The sequence below is a fragment of the Gouania willdenowi genome, chromosome 9 (genome assembly GCF_900634775.1).
Source record: "Gouania willdenowi chromosome 9, fGouWil2.1, whole genome shotgun sequence".
NCBI classification, from domain to species: Eukaryota; Metazoa; Chordata; class Actinopteri; order Blenniiformes; family Gobiesocidae; genus Gouania; species Gouania willdenowi.
In genome coordinates, this window is record NC_041052.1 from 28,080,002 (window position 1) to 28,103,888 (window position 23,887).

The 23,887-nt window shown below is 41.5% G+C and overlaps 1 protein-coding gene across 5 annotated transcripts in view; it reads right to left on the reverse strand.

Annotated features, from left to right (window-relative positions):
- golga3 (golgin A3) overlaps window positions 1–23,887 on the reverse strand; it is a 53,621-nt gene that overhangs the window by 23,906 nt on the left and 5,828 nt on the right. For 3 of the 5 annotated variants that reach the window (XR_003674762.1, XM_028456764.1, XM_028456767.1), the window contains 6 exons: window positions 20,377–20,646; window positions 17,579–17,691; window positions 1,350–2,071; window positions 1,130–1,238; window positions 353–659; window positions 71–273 (listed from right to left, as the gene is read on the reverse strand). Coding sequence is in view for 4 of the 5 variants with exons in the window: in XM_028456764.1 (XP_028312565.1) it covers window positions 71–273; window positions 353–659; window positions 1,130–1,238; window positions 1,350–2,071; window positions 17,579–17,691; window positions 20,377–20,646 (1,724 nt within the window). In the remaining variant the exon portion in view is untranslated. The remainder of the gene's footprint in view (window positions 1–70; window positions 274–352; window positions 660–1,129; window positions 1,239–1,349; window positions 2,072–17,578; window positions 17,692–20,376; window positions 20,647–23,887) is intronic. The other 2 variants (XM_028456765.1, XM_028456766.1) reach the window with 2 other exon arrangements.

Genomic DNA, 23,887 nt, shown 5'->3' on the forward strand with positions numbered 1-23,887 from the left:
GGAGAAAAATTAATTAGTTTGTGATATCTTTGATTTGTTCATGTAGTCAAAAAGTCAGAGCAAACTCTACCTGCATGTTGGCCATTTCACTTTGCAATCGCACCCTTGCCTCCTGGGCAACAGCAAGTTGCTGCTGGTACCACTGCCTGACCTGTTGGAGGGAATCGATCTCAGCCTGGGAGGTCTTTAGTCGGCTCTGTAGGGTGTTGCGCTCCAGCTGCACTTGATGGATTTGGCTTTGAAGACCACCCATCTGCTGATGCAGCTCTTGAACTGCGGCAAAGTAGAATCAAAGAGTGATGACTTGGATCGTTACCGGGTATTCTCAGCTCTGTTTGTCTCTTTTAATCACCTGTGTTGTCCTTTGAGGATAAAATGTTTTGCATTTCCTCCACCTTCCCATTCAGCCTGCTGTATTGGTCTTCAGCAACCTTTAGGTCATTGCCTAAAGAGGCCAGACTGGCATTCTTAGTCTGCAGGCTTTCCTGGAGCTCCACCATTGCCTTCTCCAACCGGCTGCAGTTTTGGCGCAGAGTATCAACCTCTGAATGCAGGACACTGTGCTGCTCCTGGCTGATTTTAGCTTCCTCTTTTCTAGCCTGCAGCTGAGCATTCACAGTTGCTAGCTGGGCCTGAAGCTCTGTCTTCTCCTTGAGAGCCTATTAATAATAACCACAACAAATAAGGTTCTTTCTCAGGACACCAAGACTCAAAACACAGATACATTAACAATTATTAAAGAAACTAGTCAAACCAGTGCCATTTTTGTAGAAAACTGAAATGAGAGTGATAGATATTTACTGAACATTCATACTGAATTGGCAAACTGGTAAGGTGCCACCTTAGACCTAGACTGGGCTAGGATACTCTTGCTTTACAACCCCTGAGTTGGGCAAGGATTGAGGAATACTGGATTCAATAGGGCTGGAAATGTCCAACTTTAGAACCTTTGTAAATTAAATGGTTTAAAGTAGCAAGAAATTAAAAGGGGAAGAGATGGTGGTTGTGCTAAACAACGCAAGGGATGTTTGAAAAATACTTCATTTTTACATTATTGTGCAACTCAGCATTTACTCAACATTTTAAAACAAGCACAGGATTTACTCAATGAAAGAATAGATGTGATCACCTGGCTAGCTTCCGATGATAGAGATTCCAGCTGACCCTCAAGTCTCATTTTTTCCTTAAGCACTTGGAGCATTTCATCATGGCCCATCTCAGAACTCTCCAAAGAAACACTGGACAAAATCAAAATAGGCAGTGTTTATTCGACTAATCTTATTTTGTCTTGTTTTTTAAAAGTTTTTTTTTTTTTAAATTAGTCTATCCTTTTGTAATCTGACTGATACCTGCTGGAGAAGCTGTCCCTGCGGCAGTGTGACATTCCCATCTCCTTCCTCTCCTGCTCAATGAGGAGCTGCTCTTCACTGGCAGCCTGGAGCACCTCCTGCAGTGTGGGGAACTGACCCATGGCCTCCGGGACCATCTCCCTCCCCTCAACCATATATGGCCCCCGCCGCCTTTCTACAGCTTCAGAGAGCAAACCGTATGTACCCCTGGAGGAGACACTGCTGTAGGAGGAGCTATCGCTATCATTCCCATCGTTCCCCTGCCTTACTCCTGACTCACTGACACTAACCTCAGACACATTATCTCTAACTAGAAGAGAAGCAGCGGTCTGAGTGCCCTTCTGACTACTGCTGCCAACTGACACCAAATTGGTCTCAGAGATTGTGGATACAGAGCTGATGGTTGACTGAAGGAAACTCATGCCACTGTCTGCCGTCTCTATCGCACCTGCTCCAACTCCTCCTCTATCACAGTCACTCTCAGGAGACTTATAGTCAGCCAATGAATGGATCTTATTGTGGTGGGAGGACTTGGACTCTTTCTCCCTGGTGGGGGGAATTCCCAGGCTTCCCAGCTTAGGACCACGGGGAACACTGGTCCTCAGGAAGGAATACTCCTTGGTCATGGCTACTGTGTTTGCCCGAGGCAGTGCCTCAGGATGGAGCATTAGTTCTGGATCCAACGTACTGAATGGCCGGTTCTTGGTGGAGGTACGATGAGACTAAACACAGAAGAAAAGTGCAATGGTTATCATAAATTCAGCTCAAACAGTTGTTTTCAAAATGACATTTAAAACTAAATATTTCAGGTATAAATCAGTTTAGTTTGACCCAATAACAGAAAGAACAAAGAGTGTAGTAGCACACTTGAATGTAGGGCTGAAACAATTATTGATGTATGGGAAAAATCTGATTACTTGCTTAATGTAAATTATCTGGATTAAATCTTTGTTAATTGTAATTAAGTCTGACTGCCTCAATTGAAAGTTGCACAAGCCAAAACACATTCTTTTGTTCCAATGATTATTTATGCTGCACAGCAGACACTCTTGTCAAGACTTGACTCTTCTTTAAAGTTTTTGGTAAATGATCAGTTGGTTACGAATCCTTTCTGCACTAAGAATAGTCCCCCGTGCAAATCAATAAAATAAAGATATTTACTCAACGCAGCTACCCACCATCATAAAAGCTTTCCTTTCATGTCTGGATGCCCACCAGCTTGTCTGATTTCATATCCGATTTGTGAGTTTCTGCCAATTATCCTAACCAATTCTAGAAGGCTTCTCATCCTAGCAGATTTCATGATTCATGTCTGTTTTCCTTCTTTGGAACTTTTTTCTTTTGAGTTTCTCAATTATATTCATTCATTATTCTCATGGACTGTTAGGTCAGATTCGGTTTCTTTATCTGTACCAGGAGGTAAAATTGTTTCACTGACAAGGATATGGCATACCAACATAAAACAGACAAAAGCAACCTTAGAGGACCAACATGGGGCATACATGATCAACAGTAAAAACTCAGCTGGACAATTTCTCTTAGATCAGACATTGCAGCTGTCAAAAGTGACAAATGTTCACTCTGGAAACAGTCTGTGATTGCTTAATGACAAAAGTTTAATTTAACAAATTACTTGCTAGCGGTCTCTACAAAAAATTAGGTCCATCAAAGAGCAAATCAAATTTGTTGTTAGGAACATAAAAAAACAAAAACAGACCAAAAACATGTTAAATTAACACTACATTTAATTAAACTTGACAAAGATTATATCAAGTGTAACAAAGGCTAAAGCAAAAGTATTGTTTGAAGTCAGTCATCCCTTTTTTTGTACTTGTAATCTCTAATTCTATCTTTACCATTTAACTTTATCTCACTCTTGAAGACTGATGATTTACAGTATATCTATTTATGTGAAATGATGCATATGCAGCTGTTAGCTCAATAAACAGAAAACTTTCATTAAGCCATGCTTTACTTTCAGAACAGTCTAATTTACTCTCTTTCAAAATCATGTTTCTTCACTTTACACAGATATCACAAAACACAAATACTCCAACAGTAGTGTGCCCCTTTGTACAGTTATCCATACAAGACAACACAAACTCCCTTTTCTTTTTAAGGAAACAATGTGCAAAAACAAACACACATTTCTGTTTAAACTAGTAACAGATAGACATTGGTATTCAAAAGTATTTACATGATCAGCGCAACTTTCAAGCAGTCTATATGTTGTTGTTTTGTTGATGACCACACAGTGGCCCTTATTTATCAACCTTGCGTGAAATCGGGTGCAAATCTGAGTGCACGTTTGGTCATACGACAGGACCATTGTGTGACCAATCCCAGCATACAAATGATCGGGTGTTGATAAATGCGGCAGATGAAAATCTACATCCTCACATCAGAGGAGGAGCAAAACAAATATTTGCTTTCTGAACGTGAGAAAACTGGACTTAGGAGCTCATTTAAACAATCTGTGAAAGAGAATCAGCTACTGAGCAGGTGAAATCTGCCCCCGTGTGTGTTGCAAGCCACTTCACAACAGAGAAAATGGAGAGACGCACAAGAATAAATATCACATTAAAAAAATGAATGATCGAAAACCTTAAAAAAAACTTAAACATGACTAAATGTTGTCCCTTCAGCCAATTTCACCTATAATTCATCACATTACTGATTAAATACTGAAGCGCAATTTTAAAAGTTTAAGGTACACTTGACATTTTAAAAGCATGAATGAGATCCTATTTCCTCCATACAGCTGCCACAGGCTGCGCAGCACACATTAAAAGGTGCTTTATTAACTAATATGACATGGAAAAACTGATCAGACTAAAATTAATGTCATATTGTTTTCTGGGGTAAACAGCAGGATTTCCCTGGTCCAAAATAGAGCAGAAGAAGCATTGCACCCCATGGGCGCACATGGGTGAACCTATGTGCTCCTGCTCAGAAGGTTTATCAGCGGTGTTATACAATATTCCATAGAAAACCAAAGAAGTGGTAAATGTAATAACGTTGGCTTTTTTAAAATTAATTTTATTTTCTTTAATTTGTTTTAATAATCTGTTCTGATTTGTTCTGAATGTGTGACTGTGTTTAAATGAAAGCTGCGGTTTCATTAACATTTTATTTTCGGTCTCACTCACATTTTGCTGTGTTGTACCAAAAATCCACTCACTCAGATTAGCGTACATGAGCTCAGATCTCACGTCAGATCTTACTGTGTAGTACGCTCACGTCAGAATTGATAAATATTGAAACTTGCCTGAATATAGCCATACGCCCGTCATATCCACAGATCTGGACGTACGAACGATTGATAAATGAGAACTAATGTCCTGGATAATCTTTGAGTGGATGAGTTCTTTCATGCTACAGATTTCAGGGCAAAGTCTCTTATCTGCGGCAAATTTTGTGGATTTGATGGCAAAAGTGAATGATATGTCACATAAAATGCACAATGTTGTTTGGGAGCAATCACCTGTGTAATCTCCGGGATAGAGTATGGCGGTCTCTCCAGCAATGTACTACAAACAACTCTCCTGATTGTCTTTGATTGCCAACCTACTGTATATGTGAGAGTCTTTGTTACGTTCCTTATGGTGGTATAGGAGCACTAGCAGAACAAATCAGAGCCGGTCTGGGGGCGGGGCAAATGACTGGGCCCTTTAAACCCAAAAAATAAGGCTCATGATAACATAATTTTACAACATACACATGCCCACAACAGCGGGGCTTACAAGCTTCGGCACCACAAAGAGCAACTATATCATTTTGATGTCCATCAAACGGACATGAAGTATAACAAAACAAGACAACAACAAAAACATTAGGCTAAATGGTCACTAATAATAAAACACAAATTCAAAGCAGTTCAGCACCATGGATAGCGACTGCATCATTTTAATACCTTTAACCATTTAAACTCAGAGCCTGTAAGAGTAGCTATAAAGTTTAGTAAAATTGGCATAGCGGCTCACATGCTCACAAACACAATTTCAATATGAAGTACTATAGGCCTACTCACCACTATTTGAAGGGCATACAACAAGCCTTGCGCGCCGCAAACTCATTGACGATGCTCTGTATGTCTGTACGCTCTCATCCTCTATGGACGACATGGTAAGTCCACTCAGACTCTCCTGTCCCACTGTGCTCCTCAAGTGGTTTTTAATAAGTTTTAACTTGGAGAATGAGCGGGGCAGTCTATATTAATTTCAATGTGGACAAACATGATACACATGACTGAGGTGCACGCACATACTCAATGCAGAAAATATCTGATAGAAAAACCCAGTGTATAAAAGAAAGAAAACCTAAAAGCATACAAGTCTCTAGATGCTGAAACAGAAGGTTTCAGTGTTGTGTAATGTTGTGTTTATTTAGTACAACAAAATAAAGACTTCATCAAACCAAGCACTAATCATTTAACTGAAAGAGAAAGGCTTACAACAAACCTGGGGATTCAGTTAAATCAATAAATCACACATCCCAACATAATCCAACAAATAATGATCAACTAAAGGTCCACAGACCAACACATTCCTCTCACAGGAGTATTACAAGCATACAAGCTCACAAGCGTAATCAAGATGACAGACAGACCACAAGAGCGTGGCCTGCTGGATCAGGAAAATGGCAGACGGACAGCAGAGCACAGTCTTCCATTTTCACTCTTTGGTGTGTCTGTAACTCATGCTTCAGGGAGTGAAGGTCAATCCTAATGTAGCTCAGGTCATTGTGTTCCTTCTAGGGATGTAACGATTCACTCAACTCCCGATACGATTCGATTCACGATACTGGGTTCACGATACGATTTTCTCACGATTTATTTTACAAAATGGGAATGTTGACAAATGACTTAAAAATATTCCTTTATTTTTTTGGGAAAATACTATACTATTTTCCTTTTATTTTTCATTGTCAAAAGAATCCCTTGATAAACTATGCAAAATGATGCAATTTAACTAAAAATAATCTTGAATGAAATACATAAAGGAATAATACAAATGAAGAAGAAACCTATTAATTTAAATTCGGGTTCTATAGTAAACAATTCAAAACTGCATAATAGTTCTTTTTCTTTTTAAAAGTGCAACTGAAAATGTAGTTTGTGCCTTAACAATTGGACTTTTAAAAAAAAAAAAAAAAAATAGTCATTTCACTGTATTTACGTTAGATATTTGTTTAGACCAGCAGAGGGCGCTGGTAACCCAGTGGTCGGTTGGCATGCAGTTATTCCACCAGTGAAGAAGAGAAGCTATGCTAGCAGACAGAGCTAATAGAAAAACGTGACTTTTACAGATATTCACGTAATATTACAGATATTCTTTCGGTGCTAAAGGAGTAAAGAATCATTTATGAGCATGTTTAACAGTAAATGGCGGCCGGAAAGAAAATAGTAGCAGATTCCGCCCGTCACGTCCGCTTCTGGAAGGATTAATATATAGCGCCCTCTGCTGTTCAGAGCATCGATGTGAACCGTGGTACCTATGAATCGATTTTTAACTGCCTTACGATTAATCGCTACATCCCTAGTTCCTTCCTTCAACTTGAAAAACAGTTTTCAAATGAGGGAAGAAGATAACATTTCCGAACCTCCCCAAATGAAGTCATCCACATGACATGCAAGGAATAGTATCACATTGGAAGGGTCATATAACCAGAACACAGGTGGATGAACTCATGACACTGTGCCTCTCAACTGCTGATGGTTTCTTTGAGTACTAAAAACATTCCGCAAGTCGATGCACACCTTTTCTATTTTAATGAGTATCATTTTGGTTGTCCATAGGCATTTCTGATTGGTCAGATGTAATCACTTGTAAATTGCTCATCTGATCTAAGATGACTGATCCAGTTTGCCCTGCAACTAAGGATGCACCAATCGATCGGCCGACTGGCTGTCTTAAAGTCCGTCATAAAGTCAGCCACGTCCACCAGGTCATGTGTGCATGTGCGTGCTGCCCATGCCTCAGCTACACAAAATATTAACAGTCACGGAGGCACGTTTAGCTTAGCATGTCTGCAGTTCGGCACAAAAAAGAGCAAAGGATCGCAATTTGGAATTCCTGTAATGCGGAAATAAGTCCTGGTGAAGCTGCAAACAAACGCTACCTCATTCACTATAAGACACCGCCACACCGCTGAGAGTAGAGCATTTTAAGCTAGAATTTAGCTAATGCTAATGGCGCAAACAGCAAGTGGAGGGCTGTTCGTGCTTATGAGTAGTGAAAAGAGCAAAGCGACTATGAAGAAAATGATGGAGTTCATGGCTTTGTACATGAATAATAACTAATGAACAAGTGTGAGAAAAACTAACCTGTGCCATGTTCATTCTGTCATTACCCCTTGACTTATGAAAATGTTACACCTGATGCACTTTATTATTTTTTAAGAATGTTTGACTTTTAGGAGCATTATCTTGTAAACTGTTGCAGATTATTTTTAGATTGATATTTTTACATTTAAATATCCACAAAGCTGCTGCATTTGGACATTTTTAAAAATTTTGCACTACAAGGAAACCTAAAACTCAGGACACTTAATTGGTCATTTAAGATGTTTTGTTAGTTTGTCCTGTAGATTATTATTTTATCATCTACCCCGAACCCTGTGATTTCCTTTATTTGTTAAACCAAAATACTGCTATGCACTTTATTTTTGGCAAAGACTTGAAAACGGGTCTGCAGTGTAACCTGATGTTTAGTTTGTTTTTAAAATGTGAAAAATGAAAGACTAAAAGAAGTCATATAATGTAGTATTTTGGACTATGGCTGTGTGGTTTCAAAACTATTGAAAACATGGTTTTGATGCCAGAGAAAGATCATTGGCATTTTCTTTGACAGGAGCACTATTTTTAACTGTCTCCTCCTGTATTGTATACACATAATTTGGATTCTGGTGTGGTTTTATTGTAGTCCTTTTTTTGTAATTGTTCAATTGAACAACTGAACTGTGTTAAACGAGCTTCTACCTTACAAAGCCTGGAGTGATATCCCAGGACATAAGTGCCACCATGCCACAAATACTACTGCAGTTTGACGAAGACCACACATGGATGCATCCATTCACTGCAGTTGATCTGCTTGTAGTCGACTTTATCCCCTGTTACAAATTTCTCATCCACAGGTCAAAGTGTTTTCCAAAGGGCTTTTTTGCTCCTCTCAGAGAATTTGGCTTAATAAATGCTTTTGTTGTAGCATGCAATTTAGTGAGATTCTGTACTATCCATGCACTAGGGGTGGATCTCCCTCGAGGCAGGGGCCTTTCAGTCAGCACTAATGGGAGATTTGGGCTTTGTCCCACCATTAACCGGTAACGATTGGAGCCATGAACATTGTGCAAAGTGTAATTGGCCATCATTTGACGTCCAGCAGGATTTCAGTGAGTGTTTGATTATTCCTTTCCACTACTCCATGGACAATATGCTACTGAACTCTCCTCCATTGTCATTGAAGTCTGTGTGGCGGTCCATGAACAAATATTCAACTGTTAATGAAGTGCTTTGAAATTTCTCTAGGTTTCTTGTGGGTGACAATACTTCCTCCACTAAAGTGTGTGAAATGGTCAGTGACATGCAGAATTTTTTAATTTATCAACTGAGGGAGGTTCTGTATTGACAGTACTTTACGTTTTTCTTGTGATGTCATATGTTGTCACAGTAAAAACTTCCTCCTCTTCTAGGATTCTGGTTTAACGCAGTAATGTCCTGACGATGTTAACTGTAATTTGACTGGCTGCTTGAACATGGTGGCTTTGTCATTCCGTGTGTGGCCACATCGGCCTGCCATTGCCCGGACTCATTAAATCTCAGAAGCTAAGCCAGGCTGGGCCTGGTTAGTACTTAAATGGAAGACCACAGAGAATACCAGGTGCCACAGTGGAGTGGCAGTCACTCTATTGGTATATCATTGTGTCCTTGGGCAAGACACTTCACCCACATTGCCAAGTATAAATGTGGTGTGTGCATGAGTGTTGATAGTGGTTGGAGGGGCTGACGGCACAGTATGGCAGCCTCGCTTCCGTCAGTCTGCCTCAGGGCAGCTGTGGATACAACAGTAGCTTACTACCACCATGTGTGAAGGGAATGAATAATGCAATGTAAAGCGCTTTGAGTTAGTGACTATTAGTAATCAAAGAAGCAAATAACCAATAATTGGAGCAGATATTCCTTTGCGGTGAAAAACACTTGGCGAATAAGAGACATTCTAACACTTAACTTTGTTTAAATGCCTTTACCTAAATGTATATTAAACAGCTTTTCAGTTTCTGCAGCTTCTCATGTGGCCTACATGCCCACACACTTCTTACTATTATCTCTGACTATTTCCCTATCAATATTATCAGTAATCTTGTTTTAAGTGATCAAAGCATGCTGCACACAGAGCGGACTGGGCCAGATTTAAAAATCTGTAGGATTTATTGGTCCCGAATCATGTCCGGAGCAGTCCTGGCCGTATCAAAAATATGTATTATTCCAGGACTGATCCTGGATGGTCCCGGACTGATCCTGCCTGTTTTTAGAGTGTGGGAATCCTGCATGTTCGCAGAAAACAGGAGTGGTACCGGAAAACTGCTTGTAAAAATCACGGGGAACATCAGCTGAAATAAAGCCTCAGTCCTATGAATAGTAAAAAGAGCTGGTGCTGACGTCCCAGGACTTTTGGTGCAGTCCGTGCTGACAGAATCCGCTCTGTGAGTGACATGGTTTATCATGGGCTCACAGTAACATTACTAGCAGTTGTAACTTGTAGAGGACTGGGATGCTTATTAAAGTGTATTGTTGTGTACATACATCTACTGATGCCTCTGGACACATCATCAGTTATGTGCCTGGTCTCATCGGGCGTTTCGGGTCTTTCAACATAATACGCCCTCCTCCAGGTGACCCAGCTGTGGCTGATCAGGCCCCGGCTCGTGTCCAGATGGCTAACTAGCTACCATGACTCCATGGCTCTCCTCTCTTGAGCCACAGCCATCTTGAGGCCCTCTCTGCCGCGTCAGTGGTACTGCGAATGGCTCTCCTCCTTCTCTCTCCCTTGATGCCCAAACAGCTGAGTGCTCTGGTTAGGGAACGAGCTGCAAAACCCCTACATCCAACCTCCACTGGGAAACACCTTGCTCTCCAACCAGCCCGCTGGCAGTCACTGACCAGTCCCGCATATTTGGAGAGCTTCCTCTCAAAATCAGGCGATCTTCCCACGGGATGGTCAGCTCCAGCAGCACTTTTTTTTTCACCACTTGCTCTCAGAGGAGACGGACGCTATTTTTTTCCCTCTCCCAAATTTTCCCTGCTTGCTGCTCTTTTGTCTTGTTTTGTCTTGTTCAAATCTAACAGGAGCCTCTATCAGCATCCCAATCCTGAATCTAATCATGGAATTGATTATCTGGTCTTTCTTCGCTTTTGGTCAAATTTCTCTATTAGAAGGACGGGAAATGGGAGAGTTCACAAGTCCTGAGGATGTGGAAGACATCCATCACCAGATTGGAATGTATGATATCGGGTCTTATGCTGATTGGATCTGGCATTTTCCTGAATTATCGCAAAAAATTGGATTACGTTGGCAGCACTATTGGAAGCCGCAGTTAACGAAGAAAGGAGCCAAACTCTCTGAACTCTCTCAGATGGATTCCACCGTGGAACTTTAAGAGGAGGATAGTTTTGTCTCACAGGATATGGCCACACTATTGGATTACTTATCGAACTGACCAGGAACAGTAGGGCTGGCAGCCATGTAATGGCTAGCCCGTCTCAAAACACCTTCTCTATTCTCATTCGGCCCCCCCCTGAATGAGCAGCCTGTGGTCTGTTTTCTTCTCTCCAAACTCTCCAAGGACGGAATGCTGATAAGACGCTCTGACCTTTCCCTCACTTTTCATGTACACCTGGTCCCGGCTCTGCCAACGAACTCTCGAGGTCATCTCTATGTGAGAGTCAGCAGCAGAGTCTGAGTAAACAGGCTTATCTCAACGAACACTTTCACTCCCCCTACATCACTACATATCCTATATTGTCACTGTCTCTTCTGGCTCCAACCCTCCTCCCTCCCAGCGGTTGGTCAGTAGGAGGCGCACCATAAGGGCAGCGCCACACTGTGGCTGACCTGCGAACTACCCATCCTAAAGACCCATCCCCTGTGCTAACGTGCTGTTGTATTGAATTGAATGTTGTGTTTGTGGGTTTCTGTCGCAATGTTGCTGAAGAGTTTTTTTTCATGATCCCAAACTAAGCCCCTCTCTACAAGGGCCTAGTTTGGTTTTTGCCTTTTTTTTATCTCTTCTTCCTCCCCATCGTTTGTTATCCCATTTCTCATCTGAATAAGGGGCGCCGCCCTGGTGGCGAACCACAGTTCTCCCGCTCCTGTGCTCCCATGTTTATGATTGTCTTTTCATGTTTTCTTGGACGGGATGAAACTGAAATGTGATTTCGTTGCTCTGTAACATGTGCAATGACAAATAAACTCATCTCATCTCACTATTTGCTTACTGGCCTCAGACACAAGAACAATGTCTGGTCACAGGGTGGTGACTGCATTGTGGCCGGGAAACTTCAGCTGATGCTCAAGATCCACCAACAGCTGCCAGTCTTTTGCAGAGGTTAAGATTCCTGCAGAGGTACTTCTGGCCGGGGTTGGCTGCTCCCCAGCTCTGACAAAGGCGATGGTTTCCTTGGAGGGTCAGGCACGCTTCGCGTACACAAGTCCTTTGCTGATAACTTCAGCGATGGTCTTAAGAACCTGGTCATGCCTCCAGCGATACCGCCCATCTCCAGCTCAGCCTCGTGTGACCACTCCCACCAGGCTCCTCTGGCGCAGCCTTGCCTCTGCCTCTTGAACTGTGTTCTCTGCCCTCCATTTCCTTCCAGTTCTCACTTTGATCCCTGCTTTAGTCACCTTTGGATCACGTGAGTCCCTGTACTGAACCACTTCTCTGGCTCTTGGGACCTTAAACTCCTCCTCCAAGGATTTGAAGGGCAGCTGCAGTTTATTAGTGTTCCCATAAAGAGCAAGGCTGCTCAGGCACTTCGGTAATCCAAGCCATCTCCTGAGGTGGCTGCTTACCCTTCTCTCTAAGCTCTCCACTGTTGAGATGGGGACTGCATAGACAAGGAGGGGCCACAGGATCCTGGGTAGAATGCCGTGTTGGTATACCCAGGCTTTGAACTTTCCCGGGAGTCCTGACTAGCCCACGGATTTCAGCCAGCCATCCAATGCAGTGCAGGTCAACTGGATAGAAGTTGAGTCTCTCAAGGAGCTGTCAAAAACCTTGCCCAAACTCTTGACTGGCTTCTCTGTGATGGTTGGGATGGCTGTGCCAGTGATGTTAAAACGAAACTTGTCCTCTACCTTTCCTTTTCTCAGCACCATGGACCTTGACTTGGCTGGTTTGAATCGCATCCGGGCCCAGTCCATTACCTTTTCGAGTCCCTTCAGAATCCACCGACAGCCTGAGACTGATTCCGTCATGACTGTGAGGTCAATCATGAATGCCCTGATATGGGGTTGCCGCTGTCTAGATTTCGATAGGGGTCCTCTGCACTCTGGCTCAACAGACTTGATGAGCATGTTCATGGCTAGGGAAAATAGTGTCACAGAGATAGTGCACCCTGTGATAATACCAATCTCTACCTTGTGCCAATGTGATGTTATTGCTCCCGAAGAGACCCTCATCCTGAAATTGGTGTAATAATCAGCAATGAGGTCTCTGCACTTGCTCGAAAGTATAGTGGGGGCTTAAGAAGAGTTGTCAATTATGGCCAAATGAGTATGTGTTTGAAGGTTGGATGTACAAAGAGGTGTACATACTCTCTAGTGTTATAATTAGGTATATTTGCAGGTGCAAAGTAAAATAGCGTGTGCGATTTCTCTGGTTTCATTCTATGGGACACGCATGATAAATTGATAAATAAAGTTTGCACCAATGTTTGCTGGACTTAAGCAAATGAATAATAAATGTCCCGGAGCATCCCCTGTCCTTAGACCCTCCTTTGGCAAGGAAATGCTCAAAAAACCCAGTGGGAAAATGAATTACACACGTCATGTACATCCAACATACTACCATAGAGAAGTGACACAGAAGCAGGTAGGTTTTACACCAAAGGCGGCCCTCTCCATTTATTCAGGCAGAGGACAGCCACAAAGGAGCACACTGAGTGAGTCCCATTGTGGCTGGATTTGTTTGTACAGAGCAGCAGATTCTTCTGCTGCTCTGTACGCATCCCCACATGCTTTTGTTTTGCTTTTCCTTATTTACATAAGGTGTGCATTATGTTATAAGCACGTTGTGAAAATATCAGCGTTTATAATCTTTCCCTGTACGTTATAGTAGTAGTAGAATAGTAGTACATGGCTCTCAAGTTTTGAACTCAGTTCAGAGTGAGACTTTGAAGGCAGTGGCGGTTTAGGTAGAATCTGATAAAAGACATACATTTGTACAAATAAAACTATTTATTTAGCATTTAACACTTCCTAGTGCAAGGGTGCTTATTGTGTGTGCGCGCGCGCATGTGTGGGTATGTGAGGTGTGTGTGTCTGTGGAGCCCTCTCTCTCCCCTGTCACCGGCTCCGCAGAAAAACACAAACAAGCGAGACACATCTCTGGAAATTTCTCTGAGTGAGATGTACTGTAATTTCCGGGCTATAAAACACACTGTTTCCAATAATTTATCAATTTTTTAAAGAAAAATCCACACAAAGGCCTCAGCCTAAATAGGCCGCACTCTATTGGCTGATGAGGGTGCCTTTCAGACAACTCAGCCAATCAGAACGGGCAGGTAGGCAAGCTCCTATACTCAAGTTAAGTTACAGGGAAATGTCCATGTTTTAACGGATATTTTTCCTCAGTGCCCCACGTCTACATATCAGTCCATTTACAGCTTTTTATAGTCACTTTTTACTGGAACCAGACTAATAAACCGCTTCGTCCACTCTTCTTATCATGAACTATCTCCACTCCGTCTGTCTGTCTGTCCCCCTTACGAAGCGTCTCCAGAGTCCAGGGCACTGATCGATCCAGGACAAATCTAACATGGTCATTTAACGACTTTATGCTGTTTATCTGTCTATCACAAACTGGCTGACTTTTACTTCATCCACGCTGCTGCAGGCGCTCTCTCATGTCTGTTTGCGCTGATTTAAAAATAAAATTAAAATAAACGTTTTGAAATCACCAAATAATTCTAAAACAATGCATGCACACACTCAACTCAAAAAAGTTTCACACACACACACACAACAACAACAACACACACACACACACGCACGCACGCACGATTCGATTCACAATACTAGGTTGACGATACGATTCTCTGACGATTTATTTTACAAAATGGGACTGTAGGCAAATGATGACTGAAATTCCTTTATTTTTTGGGGGAAAAAAAACTAGAAATACTGTATTATTTTCCTTTTATTTTTCAATTCACAATGCAATTTAACTAAAAATAAATCTAGAATGAACTGAATGAATAATACAAATGAAGAAGAAGCCTATTAATTTAAATTCTGGTTCTATAGTAAACAATGCAAAACTGCATAATAGTTCCTTTTCTTTTTAAAAGTGCAACTGAAAATGTATTTATGCCTTAAGAATTGGACTTAAAAAAAAAAAAAAACAGTAATTTCTCTGATTCACGTCAGATATTTGTTTGAACCAGCAGAGGGCGCTGGTAACCCAGTGGTCGGTTGGCATGCAGAAATTCTTGCAGTGAAGAAGAGATGCTATGCTAGCAGACAGAGCTAATAGAAAAACGTGACTTTTACAGATCTTCACATAATATTACATGGTCTAAAAAATGTAGACAATATCGTTTTTTGTCTTTATCCTATAATTTGTGAGACAATATATTGTCCAGCAAAATCTGTTATCGGCCCAAGCCTACTCATATCACTTAAAGTTGGTCAATGCACTGGCACGGCTGTTTTCACTCTTGGTAGCATCCCAGCACCGGCACAACCAAAAATTGGCTTTGCATTTATTCTTCTTTTTGTTGTCCTAATTTCCTTTTCCCTTGCACTTCCCCCACATTTGGGAGTAACCCTGCCCTTCCTTTTTATATGTTTAGATGTATACACCACTTGGAATGTCCCGATACTAGGGATGTAACGATTCACTCAACTCCCGATACGATTCGATTCACGATACTGGGTTCACGATACGATTCTCTCACGATTTATTTTACAAAATGGGACTGTAGACAATTGATGACTGAAAAATATTCCTTTCTTTTTTTGGGGGAAAAAACTAGAAAATACTGTATTATTTTCCTTTTATTTTTAATTGTTAAAAGAATTCCTTGATAAACTATTCAAAACAATGCAATTTAACTAAAAATAAATCTTGAATGAAATAAATAAAGGAATAATACAAATGAAGAAGAAGCTTATTAATTTCAATTCTGGTTCTATAGTAAACAATACAAAACTGCATAATAGTTTTTTTTTTTTTTAAGTGCAACTGAAAATGTATTTTATGCCTTAACAAATGGACTTTTAAAGAAAAAAACCGTCATTGCACTGATTTACGTCAGATATTTGTTTGAACCAGAAGAGGGCGCTGGTAACCCAGTGGTCGGTTGGCATGCAGCTAATGTAGCAGTGAAGAAGAGATGCTATGCTAGCAGACAGAGCTAATAGAAAAACTTGATTTTACAGATATTCACGTAATATTACAGATATTTTTTCGGTGCTAAAGGGGCAAGGAATAATTTATTAACACGTAACATTAACATGTAAGAGTGAAAGGCGGCCAAAAAGAAAATAGTAGCAGATCCCGCCCGCCGTTACACTGCTGGACAAGAGAAGGGATACATATAGAGCGCCCTCTGCTGTTTAAAAAAAAGTACTGCGATTCAATTTTCAAAGTATCGATGTCAATCGTGATACCTATGAATCGATTTTTTTAACTGCCTTACGATTAATCATTACATCCCTACCCGATACAAATTTTTCACTTCCGATATGATACCGATATTGCAGCCTTGCGTATCGGCCGATACCGATATTAATACGATACAATATTAGCACGAATCATACATACTTTTATTACTTATTTTGCCGTGTGGAATGTTAGAAAAGGCTTGATCAAGTGATGTTACTCAAACAGCAAACAGAGAACAATAGTCAGCAACAGTAGGTTACTTTGTTGGAGTGTGAACCACAGTCACCCATGGATAGAAGTGCAGGAGCGGAACATTTTATCGGAGCGCTTATATCTGTGATTTTAGATACAGTCCGATAAAATCCAATATTTGATTTCTGGTTGATATCGGACAGATATCCGATATCAATATCGGATCAGGACACCTCTATACGCCACAGAATAATCTTAGGAGACAAATGACCCTGGCGTTTGCCGTTCTGGGTCGGTAAGGGGGAAAATCAGGACACAAACAACCTAGAGAACTTTTACATATTCTTGAGTAATGGCATTCAAACTCCAAGGTTGTAGTCAATCACAGTCACACTATCTTCCCTCTTTGTCCGGTTAAACTTGGTGTATGCCATGTACTGACAATCTCCTCTTTCAAAAATACAGAGGCCGACTTCACTAATAATTTAATTATTCTGTCACCCCAACAGCAGGCATCGCCAACGCGCTGTCCAGTGCTCTTCCTGCTAGCAGCAAGGCTACTGCCAGTAAGCTTTTTTTTTCCCAGGTCTGTGATCAGTCTCCAAACTTTAAACTCATTCTTCCAAATTTTATAGAACTTCTTTTCATCAAACAAAGGTAGAACTCTGTTGTTATTTCCAGCAGCCATCCTCTGTTACCATTGTACAGCCACTGTAATACCAGGAACTGTGTGCTGCACCAGGAATCCTTCAACTTTTATGAAAATGTAATTTGATCATTTGTTGTACCAACAGGGATGAGCTGTTCCCTGTCGGTTCCTCATTGATTGATTCAGCCTAACCTTTTTTTTCCTCTTGTTCACATAACTTACCTAAATAATTTAGCTATAAGCCAACTTCAGGTCTACACTAAATTATACCACAAAACAAAAACAGAAAAACCTGAGAACAAAAAAATGAGCAATGGCGAAATGACCAAACCAACTGACAAATAAAAAAAGATTTCAAAGGACGGCTGTTCCTGAAAAAAAAAAAAAATCTATCCAAAACTGCATCAAAACAATGAAAAAACATTTATAGCTGAGAAGATCTACCATTCTGTGAGCAGAAAAATACTAATAAGTCAAACATGAAACAAAGACTGCATTTACATACCCTTTCCTTGTGTCTCTGTACTCTGTACTGTTTGAGTTGCTCTTCAAGACGTCGGCGAGCCTCCCAGCGAATTTTCTCCTCATTCTCCATCTCCAGAGAAGGCTTTTCATTTGCTGAGAAAAGAGAACAGTTTAACAAATGTAAAATCTCTGTCCCTCAAACACTGATACTTACCACAATGAATTGTATTTAAAACACAAGCTTCATTTTGACTATATAAGCTCAGTCAGATTTACTGAAATCAAAACTCAACTAACCCAATAAAAGGTACCTGTGGTGGATTTTAGCAAAAGATCATATATAATACTAGAAGCATTGTTTGGACATTTTCTTCAAATGTCCTTTTTTCTTAATAGCACAAATTGTGTTTGTGATTTTGATAGTCTCATAATCAGAGGGTTCTTTGAAGCAGGCTTTTGGTTATTACCTAATTTGCTTGAAACTGAGGATATTAAAAAGATACGTCTTTTTGATTAAGGCTTTCAGAGGTGTAAGAAGCATAAATAATATCGGTAAAAGAAAAGTCAGACTTTACATCTAAAGTTTGAACAATTAATTATTTGATATTCCTTCAGAAAATCTTCAAGTATGGACAGGACCAGAAGACCTGAACATAATCTGCAAAAGCTCCACACTCACTCCAGCGGGAAAACCGTAAGCTCATAAACCTCCATTTTTGGTGTAGAGTATTAAAAATGTATCTTATCAAATTATCAGACATAACTTTTTAAAACAATCTTTCACAACCAAATTTTCCCCCATTAAAAGAAGTACCTGAAAAAAAAATAGTTCCAAAAATGCTCTGAATGCTCCATTTGGTACTTTCTCCTAAAACAGTTTAAAAACACTAGCCAATGAGTAAAACCCGCAAGAGATAAGATCTCTTTGAACAACTCCATGCAAAACCAAATTACAAACTTCCAAAATGGGCACTACTACTAAACTAAAGGAAGGCATACAATGTGCAATTCTTGGCCCATTTTGATCCAATTTTTCACTTGTGCGTCTATTTTTGGGATCGTGCGAGTCTCTGCTAGATCGTGTGTCGTGCATCGTGTAGTATACAAGGGGTCACGAGAAGCGATTAACTCCTCACGACCTGCTCCCGATCAGCAATCGTATGGTTGTAAGGAAATCAAATATGTTTGAAATCCAGTCGCTCCTCATGAGGGTGTCTCACTGTTGAATCAGTGCCACAGACCGGCTTACCTTAAACTCTCACACTGCGCATGCACAAACACCGTAGGACCACTGTAAAATTGACAGACTGTACTGCCCACGTCTAACCAGCTAGTTCCTGGTACATCACATCGCCGTCATTTCTTTTTTAAAGCTCTTTTTGCGGAGATTTGCAAATGTCTCTCCACTTCCGGGTTCTTCTTCTTCTTCATCGTCTGTTTTAATGGCGACGCTTCAGAGTTCTTCTAATTTGTTCGCTGCATTTCCAGAAACAAGACCCCGATGTGTCGTGTATGGACGTACAGTGTGAGGAGTCAGATCGTGTCAGAGTGTCGGTCCGTACAGTGTGAAAATATGCATCGTGAGCTGCGCACATTCGGGCTCTGCACTTGAGTCGCACAGTTTGAGCTGGAGCTGAGTACAACGATTAAAAAAAAATATCACAGTGTATCCCAGCCTTAAGGCTTTCTTGAACACCTCCTAGTGCAGAAGCCTCGCTTTCACAGACAAGTAATGGTGTGGTCACATCCTACACCAATGCTGGCTGTTGAATTGAGTTCAAATTTGTGATAATGGTGCCTGTCACAGAGTGAGCTGTGATGCTCACACTAAAGGCAGTGGGTACAGAGTCAGCTATTGCCAGCAACCTAACATCTATGTTGACTTGTCGCAACTGCCATCATTCAATTCATTGTTCTGGTTACTGATTTCACAACTTCCACTGTGCAGGGAAAGGCCTACCAGCATTAGTAGTTGTTTGTTAGCAAGCTAACTCCATAACACCATATTGCCAGCATCACTTCCAAGTTTCAGGAAACCAGAGGGACTAAACCAAGCCATGCAAATAGGGGTGTTTGGTGGGCTGGTGTAGGAACAAAATCTGTACAGGGGTGTTTGTGTAATTTTGTTTGTTATGGATTTTAAAAACTATTGGAGGTGAATCAATTAATTTATGATGTACGCTTAGGTAATTTATGTTTTGTCATTTTGCATGTTGTTTATGGAAATTTATTTTGTTGTTGAGTTAATTGATTTCAGATTGTGTTTGGCTTGCCTGATGGAGGGGTTACAGGTAGAGGCTGCCTCTAAAGGAGGCCCAGCCTCTGGTACAAGGAGGAACCCTGGTTGAGCAGAACCAACTAAGCTGACAGCAAAACAAACAGAGGGTGAAGTAGTTTATGTTCAGGAATTGGAAAATGTAGCCTAGCCCCCCAATGCCCTTTTCTTTTGTGTTTTACTGTTTCCTCTATATATATATATATATATATATATATATATATATATATATATATATATATATATATATACAGTATATGGCACCAACCAAAGAATAAACAGACACACATTTAAATGGGATTCTACTCTCAAGTCTGTCTATCCTGAACTTAATCGTGTGTCCTGAGTCGCTGGAAGTCGCAAAATTTGAATCTATATGTTTTAACAAAGCAGCTGCATCTATAATTACTACCAAACATAACTCAGAGATCAGTTACAAAAAGTCAAACGAGAAATCCATCCTTCCAAAATCAGAATGAATTGCCTTAGGGAGGACACACGGACACACACAGACACACACAGACACACACAGACACACACACACGATTTGTATATATGCTTACACAGTTCAGTCTCCTGCATAGGCATACTCAGTCTGAGTGACAGCAACGCATCACCCTTGTGAACCGTGACATCAGAACTATCCCCCTTAGACTTCTCTAGCATCACAGCCTGATAAGCTGCCACACCTGTGGGGGGGTCTGGTGTCTGTGAGCTGACAGGCACGCTGGTACTCTGAGGAGGTGCTTCTAGAAGGAGGGACCCATTTACCAGAGTATCCTCTGCAGCAGGGAAACCATTTCCATTAAGAACTACAACAGAACTGACAGGACCTGTGGGAGAAGCAGGAAGAAATGAGCCATGGAATTTAACAACTGGTAACACATTAGCCATTACTTGTGGATGTAAGTCTTAAAAAACTGGATGGACAGCTTTGGCACATGGGAAACATTTATACGACTCATAGGCAGTGGTTGAGCAGTAGTTCCCAACTTCTCTGGCTTGAGAACACACCACCATGAGCAGTGCAAAAACTCTTTTTAATGAATGTAATTATTGAATTGCACAGTTACAAATGCACATTGAATGAGATTAGTAAATAATTTACCGTAATTTCTGGACTACAAGCCACTACTTTTTTCTCATGCTTTGGACCCTGTGGCTTAAAGGGCCCATGTTATGCCAAATCAACTTTTCTGTGCTTTAAACATAATCAAAGTGCTATTTGGGCTTCATACACATGCCCAAAGTGTTTTTTTCATTGACTCCCTCAATCGTTAGTTAGAGGGTGATTTGCTCCTTTCTTACTGCAGGTCGAGCACAATCACCTCGCTCAAATTTGATGACACGTTCCCACTTTGATGACGAATTTGACGCGGCACTGAGCTGAAGAAGCCGCGCCTCCAGGAAGCTCTCTGGCGTGATTGACATGTAAACAGACACGCCCACAAAGGTGAGCATTTCAGCATTCTTCGAGCAGTGCAATGTATTTTCTATAGTCTATGTACTGTATGTACCGGTGAATGCCCCGTCCCCACGTCTCATATTTATAAAGCAGCATGAGCTCGGCTACAGAGTGGGTGGGAGGTGGGCGGGCCATCCTCTGGCCCTACGTCACTGTGTGGGGAGGAGGAAGCCAGTGTCCCATCTATAGACATGCCCACGCATGAATATGCATAAGTAGGACGCAAATCAGCCTGTTTGTGTAGAGTTGCTCAGAAAGTGACTTTTCAGAGGCTAAAACTCTGGCTAACAGGCGAGTTTTGGAAAATAAACCTCAAATACTATGTTTTTGTGGTTCTTAGAACAAATGGAGATTGGTGAAAATTAGCATGACATGCTAAACAGTGACGTGGCTAAATTGTGGATTTTTCAGGGTTTTATAAGCTTCATGCCACCACAAAATTGAGCTCCATCACATTAGACCAGGTGGAACAATGAAATTGTTAACATTAAATCATTCTTGCTTGCACTGAATCATTCTGATCACTCATTTTGTCATGATACACACTGCCTCATCACAGCAACGACGCGGAAAAATGTTGTCAGAGAGAGAGAGCGCCCGCAGCAGCAGCAGCGTGGATGAAGTAAAAGTCAGCCAATTTGTAATAGAAAAATAAACAGCATAAAGTTGTTAAATCACTGCGTGAGGTTTGTTCAGGATTGATCGGTGCTCTGGACTCTGAGGCTGATGGAGACGTTTCTATAAGGAGAACAGACAGACGGAGCGGAGAGCAGAACAGCCTGGATACACGCTGTATCCAGACTGTTCTAATCTCTGCTCCGTCTACAGTAAAAGTCAGCCAGTTTGTAATAGTTGCATAACAGCATGAAGCTGCCAAAGAAGTGATCGTGCCCGCATTCTCAGAGTCTGACTCGCTGTGATCGCTCCGTCCGCTCTTCTTAACGTGAACTACCGCGAAGCGGTTTAAGGTTCAGAGTCAGGACCTACGCTGGGGGCATGCCCTGAACGTGACACAGAGGTTGGCCCTTTTATTTCTGCGTGGAGGGAACGCCTCGCTATGCGATTGGCCGCCCTGCCGCTAGGGGGTTGTGGCTGTGTGTTATTGTTACGAATAAGCATTAAAAAGCCCTTGTTTATTATTTAAGGTGGAAACGATGGGGATGTTTACGGATTCATGGCTCACAGCGCTAACAATGGACTCGATTGTGGAATTGGATGGTTTCCAAGTTTTACGCGGTGACAAACGACGGAGAGCGGTAAGCGTAAAGAAGAGTCTGGCTGCGTTTGTGTGCGGAAAGGAGGAGCTGCTGCTGGTTCTGTAGCAACACACACATACTTTACTGACTCAGAATCACTGCACATTGTTTGATTGCAATCATTGCGTCACACGCTATTATTCAGCCTTGCTTTTAACTCACAAAACCGGAGGCCGAAAATTGCTTTTTTTTTGCAATGTTCGGCCGAATATATTCGGTGGCCAAATATTCGGTGCATTCCTAGTTTTCTCCCTCCTTTGTTATTCCACATTTTGTAGAAAGTCAGCTCCAACCGGGCGAGTTGGATTTTGCCCACGGTGGCAGGTGACGTCACCTAACACGCCTCCTAGAATGTGAGCTTATTTTTATTCTTCTTATTCTTGAACCAGTGTTTTTTTATGTCAGTTATGTCAGTTGTTCAAGGCATATTATTGCATTGAACTTGCATTATTTCTGTTACTTGTCAGCGCTCGGGTGTGCGTTTCCCTTTAAATGTTCTCGCCGCAAGGAATTGTAGGTCAGCATTATCTCATCTCCTTTACTAAATGATGCATCAGTGTTTCCAAGACTAAAGGAGGTAAAAAGGAAGCATTGAGCGTCTTTTCCTGAGCTTAAAGAGAACTCGGACGCTCTTTATCATGGCCATCATTTAAACACTTCCGGGAGTGAAGGAACACGTGAAACCTAACTTGAGTACAGCAGCCCCCCTACCTGCCCGCTCTGATTGGCCGAGTTGTCTGAAGGGCACCCTCATCAGAAAACAGAGCGTGCCTATGTTAGGCTGCGGCATTTGTGTTGATTTTTCTTATGCTGCGTTCACACTGAATGCGTCTTCTGCGGCACCGGACGCATCTGCTACAGGAAACGTTCTGCAGGATCAAAAGATGTCCCTATTCTCTTCAGATGCGCGTTTGAAGCAAAGCACTGCCCACCAGCGACACATCCAACTCAGTGAGTTTCACTGCCTGCTGAAGCTGCACTCCTTTTTCTCCCCTCATAACCATAAACCACCAGTGAAAAAAGCCGGTGTGACTAGTGGCTAATGCAATCCTAGCTCAGTGCAGACTTTCAAAAATGAAAACTACAGAGAGAACTTTTAACTGCTATTATCTACTCCTCGCTGATTCTCCTCCACGCCAAATCCTTCCAAGCCTATCCCGGTTTTAAAGGCCGTGTCATACAGCTCCAGGTGGTCTCACACAGTTTCTACTCCATGGTTGAATGGGTGAACAGACCGGTGTCTGTGTTGACGGCCTGATGTCATCATCAACAAAGACTCTGATTGACTTTAGTCATGCGAAACAGTCACAGGAATTCAATATTTTCAACTCTTGCAAATGTGCAAATATGACG